The sequence below is a fragment of the Aptenodytes patagonicus genome, chromosome 2 (genome assembly GCF_965638725.1).
Source record: "Aptenodytes patagonicus chromosome 2, bAptPat1.pri.cur, whole genome shotgun sequence".
NCBI classification, from domain to species: Eukaryota; Metazoa; Chordata; class Aves; order Sphenisciformes; family Spheniscidae; genus Aptenodytes; species Aptenodytes patagonicus.
The window spans coordinates 99542591-99561708 of NC_134950.1; the positions used below are offsets into that span (position 1 = coordinate 99542591).

The following is a 19118-nucleotide window of genomic DNA, read 5'->3' on the forward strand; positions in this document are numbered from 1 at the left end:
GATTCAACTTATGGGACAACACAAAAGCAACCCCCCTTTTCAGACATTGTGTGAGGGGAGATACAGGACATTGCCACGCAAAGTGTCCCAGCCAGGACCAGCTCCTTGCTCGGAGCAGTAGGCTGCGGGGAGCGGCGCACGGCCAGGTCCCTGCTGTCGTCTTCGCCTGCCTCCAGGAAAGCGTCTGGCCGTTGCTGACAAGGAAGAGTTGCGAGTATCTAGGGTGACAGTTACTGCTGGAGAAAAGGGGCAAAATGACCACTCCTCGCAGCAGCGGTTGCTGCCCTATCTCTCCGGCCCCGCTGCAGGAGCGGCAAGCCCTGGAAACGCTCTGAGCACCGGCTCGTGCTAGGTAAGCTGAGATCCTCTGACTTTCGTCTGGATAGCGCTCCATGAGGAGCCTCAGAGCACAAGCTAATAGACAGCAGTTCTTTTAGCGAAACCTTTATGTTAATTCAATACAGACTACTTATGGAATTTCCCTTCTCTGAGAAAATCTCAACTTCTATAGAGAAATAGCGCTCAGTCTTGTTTTTTCTTTTCAGAACTTCAGAAGTTCCCTCAAAAATTCCCTGAAGCCTTAATAATAAAGATTCTCAGTTGCGTGTCAAGATGTAATGTACAATAAAAAATTTCCATAGTTAAATTTACCACAGTGCTTCACATTCAATATATACCAGGAATTCTAGCAAAATCACTTACTGTTCAACTAGAGATTTATCATGGGGTGCGTAACAATGAATTATTTAAAAGTACCTAATGTATCATGGTTTCTTGAGAGCTTAATGTGTGTATGTGTATATATTTATACATAAAATACCTGTGAGCCATTACAGAATACCAGTTTCTGAGCGTAGGGGTTTCGAGCGTAAATCTGGAGGATGTTTAAAAATAGGTGTCCTCCTGAATATGCAGTGGAATTTTAGAACGAAAAAAGCCTTAATAATCTTCCCCGTTCAGATATACACACAGTCATTTAAAGGGAATCTGTATCCTGTAGGGCTCCTTTTAGGAGAAATTTTAAAAGCGTCTAAATTCTGCCATGAAGGATTTTTTTCAATGTGCATATTGATGCGGCATTTTAGATCTCACTGAAAACTTTTAAAGAATTTCCCTCACTTGCACGTTTGAGAAGATTACCATGTGCCTCCTACTAGCAATCATCCACAGTACTTTTTCCCAAAGTACTTTACTGAGTGGGTATGCGGTTCCTTTTTACTGATGGAAAAACAGACAGAAAGAGGTGAAGTGGTCTGCCCAGGATAAACAGCCTGGTATGCCGCCTGTTCAAAACCCTTGGGACTGTATTTTCTGCCTGCCCGGAGGGGAGCCTGCCGGAGCAACACAGAGCTGGGCTGCAGATGGCTCTTTGGCCCCTACTTCTGCTCACTCGAGGTGAGCGGGCTGAGGAGCGTCACCAGCTCTCAGCTGCCTCTTCGGCCACTTTTTCAGATGGCCGTGGGAATAACCTCATGGGGCCAGGCTTTCGGTTCTGTGTTTTGTCCTCTCACCCAAACTGGCTTGGAGATGGCTGGTTTTATGTTCAAGGGTGGATCAGCTGGCACCATCTGACACGCCCCATGCCTCCCTGGGGACCTGTCTCCTCTTTGACACCTCATTAAGTCATTCTTGTAAAAACACTTCTGCTTGTTTGCAGAGGAAAGGCACCTATTATATTCCTGTGCATATCCATGTGGTGAGAGAGCTGGGTTTTCATGCTGCTGGGTGGGATGCAGTTTGACTTCCAGCAGAAGAATGGTTTCCTGCTGGCTCCAGGGAGTTTGCTGCTGTCCTTCATTTCAACTTGCACGTCGGAGCACCTACTTTGAACTTATTCAGGTCCTTGCAAAGAGATGGGTGACCTAGGATAGGTCTCTTTGGCACCAGTAGCAGCTGTGGTGGGTCCTTTTTTCTCAGGCGTCTTGTGAGAAAGGGCCAGCATCTGATGCTTCCTCCCTGACGACTCTGGTGACAACAACCTGAAACTTCCAGACAACGAATAGAAGAGGAAGGAGCCAGATGCCGTGTATCGCAAAGGCCAGCGGGACAGACTCTGAGAGACAGCTGAACGGAACAAGTAGAGGTCCAGAGCTAGTTTCAGAGGTCACTTGATCTCAGGTTTGTGACCGGTCACACTTGGTACACTAATTTAAGCTCATGGCACCTGCAGGATCACATTCATATTGATGTGTTCAGGCTAATGGCAATTCTGTTCTTCAGTAAGTCAGAGACCTAAGTCTAAAAACCAGAGGGGGAAGACAAGCACAGTCTGTAAGTAAAAAAACCCCATCACTTTCTTGTCTAACTGGAGAAGTAGTAGAATACAACGTTTCTCCTTGAAGATACTCTTCGAGGTTCTGATTTTTCCATAAATCTCTAATTCTGTGATGAATACCACCTCTCGCCCTAACCGCCAGGTTGCAGACTAGCCAGGCGGAGTGAAGGCAGGTTGTCCACAAACTTCTGCCTTCTGTGTAGTGAATACTTCTGTTGCTTCCGGGCAGGAGGCAGGACAGCTTACCCACAGCAGAGAATGTGCCACCATTGTAAGCCGTAAGTGTTTTCAAGGTATAATTTAAGTGAACTCAAGAGGAAAAACAGCCTGGTGACAGTGGTCTCGTGTCTGTACGCGGCTCTGCCATGAGCTACTCTGCATCTTCCTGCCTTGGTTTCTCCCCTGTGAAATGGGGATGAAAGGACTCATCTGTCTTCCGAAAACCCTGCATGATTAAATGCAGTTTGAAAGAAGGCCCTATGAAAAACTCGAAGGCTCTGGCAACGGTGGTCACGTTCTCTTAAGGCAGGCCCTGGTCTTACAGGAGAAGGATGTAGCGCGGCCAAAGCGCTTACAGCTGAGCACAAGGGGTGCCAGGGGAGCGCAGGCACGGGAGGAGGAAGAACAGTGAGGTGATGCAAGAAATATTTAATTGGGTTTATTTGCTAAAGACATCACGTGCTGGCTCCAAACGCAAAACCTGATGGAAAACCCGAGCGGTAATGGAAAGTTGCCAACACCTCTTTGTCAGGCAGCCCGGATAAAAATAAAATACAAAGGACCTCTCCGCAGCGCCAAAAGCCCAGCCCAAGGCCCCCCGCCCTCCACCTCGCCTTTTGGGGGGAGGCACGGCGTTTTCCCGGCGGCGGCCGTGCCTCCCAGCCCCGCGGCTGCGGGGGGGGGGGGGGGGGGGGCGGCAGGGGACGGGACACGACACAGCCCTCGGCCGGGCAGGGTGACCCCGCTCGGAGCACACACGCATGCACGACGCGGGCTGTGCACACACGCGCGCGGGCTGCACGCGCACAGCTGATGCAGCAACCCAGCCGCCGCGGCACAGCCCCCACCGGCAAAACCCGCGGCCCGGGCCAAAAAAGGGGCGCCGCGGCGGAGAGCACGACGCGCCTCCTCCTCGTATTTCCTCCCCCGCCCACTTCCAGCGGCGGAGGGGCTCGCTGCCGCCGGCTGCCGCCCGGGATGAAAAGTTAGCCGCGGCAGGATGCGCGGCGCGGCGGTGAGTTTCCCCGGCGGCGGCGGCGGGCCGGGCGGGCGGCGGGGGCGCGGGGAAGCCCGGCCGGGCGGGCGGCGGGGAGGAACCTCCGGGATCTCTGCGTCAGCCCCGGCCCTCTGCGTCTGTCTGTGTGTGTGTGTGTGTGTGTGTGTGTGTGTGCGCGCGCGCGCGTCCGGCCGGCCGTGCCGGTGCCCCGGGGGCCGGGCCGCGGCAGGGGGGAGCGCGACGCGCACCGGCGCAGCGCCCCGAGCGGCGGGGGGGCGGCGGTAACTTTTGCCCTGGGGGGAGGCGCTGCTTCGTGCCGGGCGCGGCCGCCGCGCGGGACCCCCTAAGGAGATCCCCCGGCCGCGCCGGCCGTTAGGCGGCGGCGAGAGGGTCCCCCCCACCCCCGAGGCGCCGCACGGCCCCAGCCTGCGGGGCGGGGGGCGGCCCGGGACGCCAGCCAGGGCGGGGGCGGCGTCAGGCCCGGCGGCGGCGGCCGCCGCGGGGTCCCGCCCGTGAGGCGGCGGCGGGGAAGCCGGCCCGCGGCGCGTCTGTTGTGCCTCGCGCTCCGCCGCCGTCCCTCCCCCACCGGGCCGCGAGGAAACCCCCTCGGTGACCCCTCCCCCGACCCCTCCCCCACCCCCGCCCGCCGGGGCCGGGGAAGGGGGCGGGGCCGGGAGACCCGGTGACGTCACTGCCCCGGCCCCGCTTCCTGCAATAGAAAGTGAGAGAAGGTAAAACACCCCCCGCCCCCCCCCCCCGCGGCCCGCGCCACCGCCTCGCGCCCCTCCCCCCGCCAGTGACCGGGGCGCCGGGGGGAGGGGCGGGGCGGGGCGGGGCGGGGGAGCGCGTCTCTCCCCGAGGGGAGCCCGGCGGATGCGCCGAGCCCGCCCGTGCCTGCCGGCCCTCCCCCGCCGGGCCCGCCCCGCCCCTCCCGCCTGTCAGGGGAGGCTCCCTCCCCCCCCCCCTGCCGTCCCCCCGCTTTGTGTGTCCCCCCCCTTCGTCGCCCCACAGCCGGGGGCAGGGGCCGCGGGGGGGTTCCGGGGTTGGTCTGCTCCCGTGTGGGACATGGGGGGGGGGGCGCTCGGAGGAGGGGTCTGCCGCGGGGGGGCGGGCGCGGCCGGGGGCCGGCCGGCACGGCGGCGGGGGGCTGCGGAGCGGGGCCGTGCCGTGCCGGGGGGCGGCGCCTTGGCCGGCCCGGGGGGGACGGTGCATGGAGGAGGGGTGGGTGTCGGTGCCGGGCCGTGTGTGTGTGTGTGTGTGTGTGCGCGTGTGCGCGCGCCCGGGCGCGGCGGCGGCGCTGGGTCATGTTTGTGTTTGAGGTTGTCAAGTGAAGGAGGCTCCCGGCCCCCCCATCGCTCTTCCCCCCCCCCCCCCCCCCACCGCCGCCGCCGCCGCGCAGGGGTCGCGCGTTCCCCGCCGCCGCCATCAGCCGCCGCCGCGCCGGCCCCTCCGCCAGGTTTGCAGCGGGCCCCGCGGGGAGGCGGGAGGGGGGCTCGGGAGGCGCCGTGGGGAGGGGGGGGTGCGGGGCGGGACGGGCGGTCCCTGTCGCCCCCCCGCCGCGGCCGGCGCCCCACTCTGCGCGAGCTGCGGCAGCCACAACACAATGTGTCCTCCACCGGCGGCGGGGGGGGGGAGCGGGCGGGGACGGCGAGGACCGCAGGCCCCGGTCCCCCCGTCCACCGCCGGGCCGCCGCGGCCCCTCCGGGACGCGCGGGGACTCCGCGCCCCGGCTGCGCCCGCCTGCGCGTGTCCGCCCGCCCGCGTTCTCCCGGGGGGTGCCGGTTGCACCCCTATCCCCAGGCGGGTTTGTCTGTGTGCTCCCCCCCCCCCGGCTTTGCAGCCGGGGTTGGGGGGGGTGGGTGCAGCGGAGCCCCGGCCCGGCTCCTCCCGCCCCCTGGCCCCGCCGCCGTCCCCGCCGGGTGCCGGGCTGCGGCCGCCCCCCCCCCCCCCCGGCATGTGTGCAGCGCTTTGTTCGGTGCGGCGTTGCAGAGGGGTTTTCCCAGGCTCCTCCCTCTTTATTCATTCATGTTTTTTTTTCCTCTCTCCCTTCCCCTTCCCTTTGCAACCCTGCTCGCACATACCGACGGCTCTCGGGGCCCCGGGGCCGGCTGCCTCCCCGCCCCGCTTCCTAATCTGCATTTTTTTGGGGGGGGGGGGGGGGGATGTGACCGCTGCGTTTGCAAAGGCCCGTTTCTCCCTCTCCCTTTCTTGTTCAAATTGAGGAGGGAATGACTTTTCGCGTGGGTCCTGCGCGGTGTTTCCGCCGTGGCTTTCGCACGGCCATCTCTTCCCCCGAAAGAATGAGTCCTGCTGGCGAGCGGGGGAAATTGGTGGTTTTAAACCGTAAATAAGATGTCATTTGTGCTGCAGGGGAGCATCGGGAGGTGCTTATGATTTACGGATACCTGGGGGATTTCAAACTCCTGCTTCAAATAACTTGCATAAAGAAGTGACGGTGTTTATTATAATCCTTAAAAACCTCAGCCCAGCACCCAGAGTAAAGGGGGACTGGGGTTCGGGGGAGCTTGCTGCTTCAAGCAGTCTGGCCACTTCTCTACGTTTCCAGTTTGTGTCCGAGACCAGGAAAATGGACCTGTTAGCATAAGGTTTTATTTCATTTCTGAATCTTTCTGTTATCCTTGCAGATAAAGTGGCAGGAGCGAACAACTTGACAGGCTGTGTGCTCTGTTTTGGATTTTTCCTTGTTTTTCCTTTAACGTGCAGTAATACCCTAGTGAAGAACCATTAGTCAGAATAATATTTTCCAGCCTTCCTTTGTGTCAGTTGCAGTCAGTTTCTTCTCCTGTTTGGGTCCTTTTATGCAGCAACAGACAAAAGAAACATTAAAAATTAATGATTATATTCCTCAACAGTCTGTAGACTGAAGGGGTGGTTGCAAGTAGTCTGTTTTAAGTGGGTTTGAATTCCATTTTTACAAAAACATGGTTGTCTTAAAAAAAGCCCCAAACCCCGTAAATTAATACAACAAATGCTAAAAATTCTACATACTTCGTCCTTTGAGTAGCTATCCTTAATCAACTTGTCCATATTAGGGGCCAATTCTGAAGTTTATATAGATCTTTAAGATTTCTTCCTTCTTTTTAGTGTTAACTAAAAAAAAAAAAATAACCTGTTAACCTGAGGTAGTATTACTATTTAAAAAAAAGGCGAAAAGTTGTTAACGTTTTATTTCGTTTAGGTGGAAGAGTGGAATTACACCAGTCATTTTCTGTTTTAAGTTCTTGTACGTAAGTGGTTTGCCGTAGTTCCGTGGGAGGTTTCATATCCTGTAGGATTTGAGAAACTAAGCAAAATGCTCCTTAAACTGGAAGTAAGTTGTAAGAATATTTGAAAAGTAAGATAAAGTTTTGTTAGTCTTGAAAACGATGCAGTTTTGGGGATGCAGATGTAGGTTTGTGCCATTTCAGCAGCAAATCTGTGTGTTTGGCTATTAAAAGAATTCCCTGGTCCGTGGGGTTTATCCGTACCGGGGCTTTGCTGGCTGCAGCCTCCTGTAAATGCAGGGGCTGCTGCAGCCACATAGGACCACACCAGGGCACAAAACTTGCTGTGCAACGGTTTGCAGGTGGGTCAAGAGCCGGTGTGATTCTCCGTTGCACATCGATATTTCAGCAGAAATATCCTATGGGGAGTTCTTCCGGACTTTCACGCTCTGTGTATGGAAATCGGAGGTGACTGATGTTATAAACAGGGCGGATTATTGCTGATGCGGTGTGTGTTTGCCCTCCATTCTGCTCTCCCCCCACCCGGAGATGAAGATCTGTATCTTAAAGCCTGATGTCAAATTTTGTTTAGTTTTCTGGATTTATTTGCATGGGACACGAGTTGTTGGAAGACGTTTTCTGGCTAGAAAACAGCTGACAAATGTGGAAAAGTGTCTTAGTTTTCTCTTGCTTCCTGAGTAATCCCAAAAGGAGTTTCACCCTCATGTAGTTTTCTTAAGATATTGGAACATTTCACTCTGTAAAAGGATAGGTACAGAAATATTTCTTGCTCATTGCTAATTTCCATAGCTGTTTGAGGATGAAAGGGAGCGGATAGGTATCTTTGTTTTCCTTATTAATGCATCCATCTCATAACTTTTCTCTCTCTTTTTTTAGCACACGGATTAACTGACCCCTTTGACAAGTTTATGGAGCTGCCATCTCTTTGCTTGCTGTACTTTCCATTTCTGAGAGGAGAAAGTGGTGTATGAGATTGGAGGAAAATGCCTCGGACAAAGCAGATACATCCCAGAAATCTGAGAGGTATGTAGCTCTCAGCTGAGAAAGAAAAGATCTTGGGGAAACTCAGTTGCCGTTTCAATTACGAGGTTAAAGGAATATGTATTTAAGAAGTCTGTTTTGATCCAAAAATAGTTTACAAGCAAGTTTTAGGAGTCATCCGCGAGGTAGCTCTAATTTTGAGAGAAATAAGTGGAATCTGTTCTTATTCCTGCAGTCTGCGTGCTTGACAGCATTCTTGATATCCTCCAGCTTACAGCAATAACCAGCATGAACTTTGAAAATGCAAAGGAAGACATAGTTTCCTTACCAGAGAATTTACAGTTGAAATGTACAGGGAGGTGGGAAACGCGTGTAACGTACAAGCAGCATGAGATCTGACAGCCGGTAGTTGTTTTTCTTACTAGCAATCAATTTGGCTTGCTTTTCAGGGGATCAAGCTCTCCTCCCATGCATGCCTCCCCACTATTTATCATCTCTGTCACCCACGCTACCTCGGGTTTGACCTTGGTCTCCTCACTGTCCTGCCTTCGCACAGCTGAATGGTAGCTCGTTGGCTATGGAAAGGAGCAAGCAGGCAAGCGACCTGCTCCACAAACTGGAAAGCTTGTATGTCCAGACATTTCCGTGAACAAAATCCCAGTGCACTTAACTGAGCCCAGGACTGGCAGATGAATGTGAGGAATCTGATCCTGTGGTTATTTTTTACTGTCTTGGTAGAAGTGGCCCTGGAGGAATTCAATGAGAGGAAAAATACAGGTCAGTTGACGAGCAGATGTGTGTGTTGAGGGAGAACACGCAGTACGAGCTGCCCTCGTATGCAGCTTTCGGGAGAACATGCTTCCACCTGCACCCTCACGTGTAGCTGTCATCAGCTTTTTTTAGTGTGAATTTTACAGTTGCAGTGTGGAAGCATCCCTTCAGAGAATAAAAGCAATTACAAAACCACAAATATCAACATAAAGTTCTAGGGGTAGGAACAGCATTTGATTCCGGTTTTAACTTTTTATGCCGAAACCCAACAAACATCCGCATGTGTTTCAGTTAGTTTACAGTTGAGAGGCTCTCAAGTGCTAGTGTATACAGCTGTATCTGAGACCTCGCGTTTGCGGACTGTATCACTGTTACCACTAACAATCTCTGCTGGAGAAGACATTTTTGCAGTGTCTTTATTCAGGAAGTGGTGAGCAGCATTGTTCGGTGTGATGGATAAACCTCCATCACAGATCAGGAATTTCACACTTAGGTGATGCCATTTCCCCTTCTTACTGAACGTGAAGCAATAAATTAGAGCCCGATTTTTAATATTGCTGCTTACCAAGTTGCTGACATAGCTGAGCTTATGTTTTCCGATCAAATGTGAGTGATCTAATTTTAGTACTCTGTCTGATATCTACTCTTGTATTGCTTGAAACTTAAGAGGAGTTAAGTCTATTGTAAAGCTTTCTATTCACTTAAGTAAATGCATTTAAAATAAATAATCTAATTAAACTCTTAATTGTGTAAGAAATTAATTGGGGTTTTTTTTGCCTTGCGTAATTTCCCCAGTCATTTAGCTTTTATCGCCCCCTGTAATAGCAGTTTTCATCAGTTCCTATTTTTCCACAACTAGGGGAGTTCTTGAATGAATTGGGTTAAATGTTGAGAAGGGAAATAGAGGTATACAGTGAGCCCATAATTTGAAATGATGTTGGAACGGTTACGTGATTGTTAAAACTACACAGGTGCTGCAAACTTCAACATACTGTGAGCATATATTGCTACTATCATGGGTTATTAGAGCTGAAGTGATTTGAAAAATCAGTTTACTTCTCATTAGTTATGCCCTATTTCCATTTTTAGTCTAGATAATGAGGAAAACTGGATTTCAGTTTCTTTAGTCGTTTTATTGGTCTCTGAGAACATTGCAGAAGATATTTGCTTGAACCCTCAGTTTTTGCTGGAACTTGAGGAGGCTGAAAGATTTCACAGGTCTGTTTTCTGACAGCTTATTTTTATGTATGCAAAGTTAGACCCATCTTAAGTTGACACTCTTAATCATTAAAACTTTAAAAAATGTGGTTTTTAACACTGTGGTTTAATCCATGGTAATTAGTACCAATGATAACTAAATCTGCAAAAAGAACAAATGTCTGTGGTCGAAGGTGAAACTCGGCGAACTCTTATGTTTTATAACTTTTGGAAGACAAAAGATGTAAGATTAAGTAACCTGTATTTTTAGGTTGAAAGGTATTTTTAAGTTGTCTGAACCTGATTGTCACCTTTTGTACCATGTACAAAGAACACTCCGTGCCCTTACCTCACTTCTCCCTCCCTTATCCCAACTCCTTTCGTTGCCCCATAGCAATCAAATCGCCAACAGCTTTAACTGGACTTGTCCAGAGCCCATCAATGTTTAACTTTTTTGAGAGATCACTGTTGAACAGCCCTTGACACTCTCTATCCTGTTGTGCATCGGATGAGTTACTTGGGTTGCACTTGCAGTCCAAGGCAGCCTGGAGAATAAATGACCAAGTCCAAGAACCTGAAGTATTTTCCCCTAAAAAAAACCCCAACACAATCCCTCTCTCCCTCCCCCCCAAAAAAACACACAGAAAAAACCCCCACCATAAACATCCCCACACACACTTCCATTAGTTAATTTGAGGTTTGCTGCAGCATAGGAGTAAGTTTTGAAGGTTTTAATATTGCCTGTGTTTACTGTAAGCAGTCTTATTGTCTGGGGAAAATGAAGTAGCGTTGTTTAATATAGAGAGCTAAGTTTAAGATTTTGGCAGGAAACCTTAAGGCTCTTCTTTTTGTGACATGGCTTGATTTTACTCATTGTGTATACTTCTGAGAGAGGTGACAGCCTTTGGCAGATTAGCAGTGGCCCTGAAGTATCAGGACCAGTGAAGATCAAATTTATTTTTTGTGTGTTTTTTTTGTGTAGCGAGGTCCTCTCCCCTCTCCCCCTTCTTGGCTTTCACTGTCTGTTTATAGATGAGTCAATATACTGCTATACTAACCTGATTTTACAGCAGGAAAAAAAAAAACTGTATCAAGAGGACAGGTTATGGGAAGCATTATTTTGCAAATAAAAAAAAATATTAAATCGGTTGGCCATTTGTTTTTGTGACTACGTGTTAGTGACGTGGTTTTAATGCCCGACTGTGGCTGAATGAGCATGTTGTATCTGAAGGGTACCAATAAGGCATCTGCTGTGCTGCGCTCGTTTCGTTATGTTGTTTTGTCACATCAGCCCTCCCTGCTTCTCACTGCAAATACATCCTTACGCGAAAAATGTTACCATCACCAGTGGACTGCTTTGGTAAGTGGAGTTGTGCGCAGTGTCAGAGTTAGTCTCCTGACTAACTTAACAGTCGTGGTCATCCCCAGCGATAGGGCTGAGTGGCTAAAATTTGAGATAAATTAGTTTTGCAGGTCTCTAAAGGATATGGATTGGATGCGTGCGAGTTCTGGAAAATGCTTAATAGTTTCAAAGGCAAAGGCCAAAGGCATGCCTAGGAGAAGTCTGGCATGGGTTACCTGTCAGCTATGTGACTGGAACCAAGTTTATAAGCAGGTGTTCCTGATGTTGTCTTACTCTCTTAAATATTTAAGAGGCGTATCGTGTTGCTAATCAAAAGCACCATCACCCCCCCTCCAGAAAATGTCTGCTGCAAAAGAGGAAAATATCTTATTCAGACATCCAGAGGTCATTTTTTCTTAATTGACTTTATTTGTTGTATGAAGTTTTAGCTCACTAAAAACTAATGAAAAGACTGCTTTGCATGCGGTTGCACCCTACATTTACATGGCCAATTGATACACAGGTGTAACAAAACATTTCATAGAAGCTGTAATGTATTCCCAGAAGTACAGTTACATTAGAGAATCATGCTTTTAGCAGGGCTGAGTGGGCTTGGTTTGTTGTCAGATGGTTGTGAGGATATAGAAGGAAAAACAACTCATGTTTTTGTTTACTTAGAATTACCCAGTTGCAGAATTTAAAACGAAAACTTAATTATGTGTACAGTGTTCAGCACAGTGCTCTGATTCACCAATACAAAACTGTAACAGAAATATTTTGAACTTTGTCTCTTTCTAGATAAGCTTTCTGTTATTTTTAAGAAGGCAAGTTGGTGCTGCTTCTGTTTTTCCTTCTCAATCAAATCTTTCTGTTTGAAACAAATGGCGGACAGGCCCATCAAGTTCAACAGCTGTCTCCAAATCTTTTAACACTTGGCATTTGATAAGGAAATGCAAGTATAATATGAATAGCTTTGCTCAATAGCTTGATAGCTTTGCAGTAATCTGAAAAGCGTGCTTAAGTTTGCTGGAAAGCTGGATACATTCTGGGCCTTACGATGTCCAAAAGATCTAGGCGTCTGCTATGTCTTAAGTGTGATTTAGCAAAGGCTCTTTGAGTTGGTTTAAAATTGTAATGTGCTTTCAGTACTGAAATAGGCCTGTCTACACTGAAAGCTGACAGGTTGATATTTCTTATTAGTGTTTGGTCGTGTAGTCTATAAAACTTGGGAATCGATTGGTGTGCTGTGCTTTAGTTCATGATTTGCATCAAATAACTTAAAAAAACTGCTGAGATTTCTCAAGGCTCACTTCTGTAGCTTGTGCTTGCTTGGTTCAAAAGAAATGTGCAAGCACAACATTTGCCTTTTAGGTCTTGGAATTGTTTCTGAGACAAAAATAATGCTCACTTCAGCATATTTCTGAGGGGCTGTTGGTGCAGTATTGGTACATCGGAAGTGCTAGTGGTCTGCGCTCTGTGGCTTAACTGTGGACATCTGTAAAGGTGATGCTTAAATTTCTGGGGCGTGTGCAAGACACAGGTGGAATGAGAAGTCAGAGTTTTGACTTGGTGACTTTGTTATAGAAGTATCCCTTGATTTGGCAGCAATGCTTGTTTCTGTATATCAGATTGTTTCGTATAATTTCTTCTACAAACCAAACTTGGACCCAAAACCTCCCTCATGAAGGTAGAGAGAAAGCATGGCTCTGTTGATGTATCATCAGCTGGAGTACCGGCAGATCCACCTGTAATGCAATGAATAGACCAGATCTCTTGTAGACCATAGAAGTGCTCTCTCTGTGCTTCATATTTCTCATCTGGGATGTGGAATGACAATGTTCCTCTTTTTTCGTTTGTTTTTGTTTTACTTGCTTAGAGTATAAGATCTTTAGGCTGTTTCTTATGGTGTGTATGGTCCAACACCTTGCACATTAGAGGTCGTCTTGGCTGCAGCCCTTAAATTTTATTGTAATGTGAATAATGTCTATATTTACACGTGAAAAACAATCTAAAATACTCTGCAGTGTAAGAAGGGCTGGATTTAAAGCCGTAATTTGCCACCCTTTCCCATCACCTGTCCTGTTCCTGTCTCGTTGTTCCACGTCCCTAAATTTAGTCATGTGTTTTCAGTAGGGTCTAGTCCTGTTCATCACACAGGGTGGTTGGGGCTTATGTCGGTGGCCACAGGTGATGGACAAAAGCCTGTTGAGAGTGGACTGCAAGAGAGGAAAGAGGAGTAGGGTGGATAACACTGTTCAGTGTTGCCTTGAGACAACTACGTTTAACTGCTGCATCTACCACTGAGTTTCTTGCGTGGGGCTGAGTGATTCTGTTACACCAACCCTTTGCAGGCAGCCACTAATTGCATGTGCTGCATTTTGCCCGAGCTGAGATGCCCAGGCACAGATTCTGAGTTTTTGCAGCTGCAGTCGGTCCACTATGGCTACAGTTTGGATGCAAAACACTGCAAAAGTGCTAAGTACCTTTAAAAAAAAAAAAAAGAAAAAAATCAAGGTCTAGGTGACTTAAGTTGAAGATCCAAGATTAGCCAGCACTTTTGGCAAATCTTTCAATCTCTCTCTGCCTCTGTTTTCTGCCTGTAAATTGGAGATACCAGTACCACATCAGCTTCTAAGAGCTCAGAAGATAAAGTTGTTAGTGTTGTGAAGCAGGCACTCGGTGGCTAAATAACGGAAAAGATGATGAAGAAACTGGTAGTAAACAGAGCCGAGCAGTGAGCACAGCCCATTTTGCACACTGACTTAGTTTGCGTAAACACCCTTACTTTTGGCATTCTCCAACTTCTTGCTGCTTCGCTGCACAATCTTAACATTTAAAAGGTATTCTTAAAGGTTACCTCCTAGCTTTTAAAATACCAAACTAAAAACCCAAGAAATTCCACCGTATTGAACCACAGCGCTTCTCATATGAGTCATTGACGTGTTGGGACCTCAAGCTGCACCGCAGGCTTTTGCTGCGTGCAGCGTGCTGACGTACCCCGCGTGGACCAGGCACTGGAGAGTGGAGAAGGAAATCGCTCCCATCGGTGAGTGTTCATCATCACGTTGCAGAGTTTCGAGCTGTTGCTGAGAAAGCCCCTGCAGCCAGGAGGGAATAGTCACTGCAGGAAAAGTCTCTAGAGAGGAACATCTTTAATGTCATCGTTTCCCAGTTGGTTTTGAGACCTGTTTAAGCCGTTGCCGCTGGAGGAGGAGGAAGTGAAGTGGTCCTGCCTTCCCCCACCTCAGATGCTTGTTCGCCACATTGTGTTGCCCTCCTCGCTCATGTGTTCGCTGGCCTCGCAGTGGAAGAAGTAGTGGCACCCAGAGTGAGTTATGCTAGCATCAGAGGCGGGGGTTAATTTTTGTGCTGGGGCGGTTGGTTCCCTGATGCTGTAGACCCTGCTGCTGCTGGAGCAGGTGGCGGTGGCAGCCTGGGAGGGACGGCACAGAGGCAGGGTTGTCTTGAGCCTCTTGCTTGAACTTATTGTGAACCTATGTTGGAAATCTCTACTTGCCATGTGTAAGCAGCAGGCTTTTTGAGCTTCTTTCATTGTCCAAAGACAGGTACAGATTTTGATAAGGATAACAAAAGGTGTGTTCCTTATTTCTGGTTTCTTTGCTTTTCCCTCCAGAACCCCCCTTCTATTGACAAATTTCAAAACGGGGAAGCGATGGAGGTTCTTAATGGATGACTTTAAGAATTTTAGTGTACTGGTAAACCAGCAGGAAACTGAACTGGTCTCAGTTGACACCTTAACTAAAAATAAAGTAAAACACTCCCTCTAAAGTTTGGCGTAGAACTTTCATTCGGAATGAACAAAATTTGGCTAAGATTTAAGCAATTAAAAAGAGGTCCAGAAAACCAAACTTGATTGTAGCTGGCACTGTCAGCTTTGAATGTGTATTTATAGATTTCTGCATATGCATGCTAAATATTAGGAAAAGAAAATGGGGATAATGCAAAGAGAGTCTGCTGGATACAGACAGTGGCAAAAATAGGTGCTTTCAGAGGGAGTTAAAATAACATGAGGAAGAGGGATAAAAGAATGGTATTCCAGCTAACAGGATTGCAAAGAAATACCTGCAAGAATGTTGATAAAAAAGAAAAAGAACGGAGGAAGGAGCTTAGTTCTGTTCTCTTGATACTAGAAAACAACAAATTGTATTTTTTATGGAATATAAAGTCATTATAATTGCAGTTAGAATCAGGCTCGAGCTGGAAGAAATTGGTGAAGGGTAAGGTTAAAAAAAATTTAATTCATACAGAAACAAAAAAAGCAGCAACGAACTGGGACTTGAAAGCTATGTATAAGCCAGTTAGATTTCTTTCAGAATACAGTGAAGTGGAAACAGTGCAGACCTGTAATTCTGTCTCACCTTTAGATCCTGTATCTTCTTTATTGCTAATTGAGCGTGGAGTAAGAAATGCTACAGAATTTGGCATTTGCTGAAGCATGAACTCCAGTGTGTTAGGAAGGTCATGAAAAAAATTGTAGCTGTGAAGAGAGAAAAAGTAAGATTTCAGCAGTTGTTCTTTCAAACATTTCTATTAAAGCAGGCAGCTGGCTCTGGGATGAAACTGAGTCCAGTCTTTTGAGCCCAGGAACAATTACATTTTGTAAGAGTCCAGCTTTCTTATGAGCATTTAGAAGAATATGACTTCTTGTTTGTTTGTTGGTTTGTTTTTTTAAATCCTTGCATCTCAGAATAGATCTTGGTTTGCTGTGAGTGTATATGTAAAGTATGTAAGGTAACTGTTTTAGTGTGTGTGTGAACTTGCTTAAAAAACAAACAAAAAACCCAATAGCCACTTCTAATATGTAACCATTACAAATTAACATGTAAATAGCAAAATCCTGGATAGGCTTGAGAAGCTTGGTTAAGGGAGCCTCCTCACAGGTTTATGGTCATCTACATCTTAAATGGCTGTTCTGAAAAAGGTGAAGGCTTATTATGGTCTCACGTTTTTCTTAGTTGACTTTTTACAGCTTTAAAACTATGCAAGTTTCTCTGTTGACACTCCTGTCAGTATTTTCAAACTTTGAAGGCATCAAGCCACCAGACTTTGCAGTTGTGGGCTGTGTTACTGCACAGTCTTATATCTAGCCCAATGAACTTTCCAAGAGCATTGTTACCATTTAAAAATATCTTGTTGCAATGAATTCTCTTTAATAAAAAAGGTACCAAAGGAATTTGCAGCATAGTACTGTTTTTCAAACTTGCTCTGTGCCTGTGTTATGACGCTTGAAAGGGTTTGTGTGATAAATACTTACCTGCTGCTCCAGGCGAGGGATTCTTGGGCTGTGGGAAGAATTCCCGGTCCTTGACAGGTTGGACAGGCCTGCAGGACCTTGCTCAGGGAGCTCAGTAACAACACGCCGCTGTCTGCATGTTAGGGGGTAGTGTCTGTTTGATGTAACACTTTGCAAAATTGTTGAAGAGGTGAAAACTATTTTTTTTTTTTTTTTTTCTAAACCACAGTCAGTCATTATCACCAAAACAGTCGCCGTATAGCCCACCTTGATGTACTCAGGAAGCTTAGAAAAAGACTCTGTTTTGGGGGTTATGTTGTTTTGGTTTATTTTTTAATCCTGAAATTATTCCCTTTCATGGCATGTATTTTAAGTTTCTTCTTACGATCAGACAATTTGATTTCAAATTGCAAACTGCTGTAAATATTTATGCTGAAAACGTAAAGGAGACTTCCTAGAGCTACACATTTTCAAAGAGCTAGTTATACCAGTATGTATTTCCTAGACTTGGTCATTCTTTGGTATGTTGGACTTCTGTAGTAAGCATTTTAGTTCAGTAGTGGCTTATGAGATTACGGAGAGAGAAACCCAAGCTCTTACTCAGTTGGAAAAGTAAGATGTTCCTTGCTATGTTAAAACAGATGAATAAACTGGACTTTAAATTTCCAAATTAGATGAGTTGGGTGAAGTACAGTCTTTCCCTCCACTTGTTTAAATGTATCGTAACTCAGAATTTTTACATTAAGAAGAAGTGTGGGGGGGGAAACCCCTACTGCAGATGTCTGGAGCCTTCGGTGACGTATTTGTGGGGGAAGTGGGGAAGCTGTAGTTCAGTAGGTGAGGCAGTACTATTTGTTTTTATACAAAAGCTTTTTAAATGCCCTTAAAGCTTCTCTCAGAATGAGGCTGCTCGGAGAATATGCTGATTTAGTGATTCCCATATGACCTTTGGTGGCAGACTGGAGAAGAAATGTCTTTGTGACGATCCACAGGTTGTGAAAAGCGGAAGGAGGATTTTTGTTAAGGCAAAGTTGAAAAAGTCTGTGTACTTGAGAATTTCATCTTTGACTTGAGACTTTGTTGATACTCATATAATTGAATCTGGTTAATGCAGTAAACTGGATTTAACTTCTTTGATTACCAGCAGAAGCAGAGAGTAGAGAATGCATGTTCGTATGTTAAATACCCTGTGAACTGTTTTCCCCCTGAATTCCTGTGTGTTTAAAAGATAAGTTCCCACCAAGTCCCCTTCGTAAATGCGTAAATCACGAAAGGTTTGGAACAAGCTGCAGTGAGGAAAAGCAGCGGTTCAGCAGGAGCCTGTGGTGTAGCGTCGCTACAAAACAACTGTGTGTGTTCCTAGTTACCTATGAAATATGTGGCTTACACCCTGCCAGCGGTGGTAGTCATGGAATATCCAGAGCACACCGCATGATTTCCTCTGATTTTTGGCCTAATTTCGGGGGGTGGGAAGTAGGGTAAGTTTATGTTGAATGGCATTGTTTTTAACTACTGAGCGCTGTTAAGTCAGATGGGAGATTGCACGCTTGTTCTTACCCTAAAGGTTGCAATGCAGACACAGTACGGAGCCAGGAAAAAGAACGAAGTGTTTAGAAATGGCACTTAAAATATAATTTCTGTGGTGGTTTTGCTATTCCATTACCTATAAGGAACCTCTAGCCGCTGTGCTTTTTGAAGAGGGGTGCATGTCTCTTACACAGTAGGTGTACAGATGTTACCTTTCTCCCTGCTTCAGGATTTCTTGCAGAAAGAAGTATTTTTGTCCCAGGTCTATGAAGGAAACACAGTGGTGTATGTATTAATTGTGTTTAAAATATTTCACTCTATAATTTTTATTAGCAAAATACCTAATATGCCAGAATGTTCCTGTAATTCTCAGTTGTCAAGAGGCAGAGCTAAGTATGTACATTGTAATAGTTTAATGCCTTGAATCTTGAAAGAGAATTGCCTTCTTCAGTGTAAGGACAATGCTTTTGTGGCTAAGAGGTAGATTAGGAACTGTGAAAATACTAAACTTTATTACAGGGATGATTTAATAATTCTCAAACAAATCTTTATGTAGTGAACACAGCAGACTTGCTGAATTTGTCTCGAGTATTGCATGCATTTGTTAGGGGGGTGGGGTACTACCCTTTTTCATGATAACAATTTATGGAACATTTAATTATGTTTTCCCCTGGTGTTTTTTCTTTCTTTTAAACAAAGTATATTTCTGTGCCAATAAAATCCTACATTTCTTTTAGAACACTGTGTATGTATGTTATGTCTGGGTATATGTGTCCGTTAGAATGTTTCAAAATAGTGTTTTCTTTACGTGCTTTTCCCTTTTTTCTTAGAATTCTAAAATATAACCCGAAACAGTGATGTAACTTCTGGAGATACCAGAGGAATTGCTGTTCTGGTACAGGATGATTATACTTTTGTCAGACTTGTGAAATGCCGTTTGTCTTCAGTACCTCTTCAGCAAGGTTTGGTACCAGCATTGCTGTAGAACCTGGCTGCCATCCCTGTTCACGTACATGAAATCCATTGCCACAGTGGTAGAAAGCAAGCCAGTTTTTGTTGTTTGGCTGCTAAATGCAGATCTGCTTCCCTGTTGAAATGGTCAATCTTCCCTCTCTTAGGCTCATTCATTAGGCTAGTCGTTAGGCTTGCTCAGAAGCCCTGCAGTCTTAACAGTTTATGGTTTTCTGAAGCTTTCAGTTGTCTTGGTGTGTCACCTGCATATGCAAGAGTACTATCAGGGCAAACTCTGAAATTCCCTGATGGAGCAGGTTGGATCTCCTGCCTGGGGCCTTTGCCGGAGGGATCCCATA

The 19118-nt window shown here is 47.0% G+C and overlaps 1 protein-coding gene across 2 annotated transcripts in view; it reads left to right on the top strand.

Moving 5' to 3' along the window:
• Positions 1-3425: 3425 nt before the first annotated feature.
• Positions 3426-19118, top strand: part of HIVEP1 (HIVEP zinc finger 1) — a 122227-nt gene continuing 106534 nt past the window's right edge. For both annotated transcript variants that reach the window (XM_076330541.1, XM_076330543.1), the window contains exons 1-2: positions 3426-3509; positions 7613-7759. In XM_076330541.1, coding sequence (XP_076186656.1) covers positions 7720-7759 — 40 coding nt within the window. In that variant the 5' untranslated portion in view covers positions 3426-3509; positions 7613-7719. The remainder of the gene's footprint in view (positions 3510-7612; positions 7760-19118) is intronic.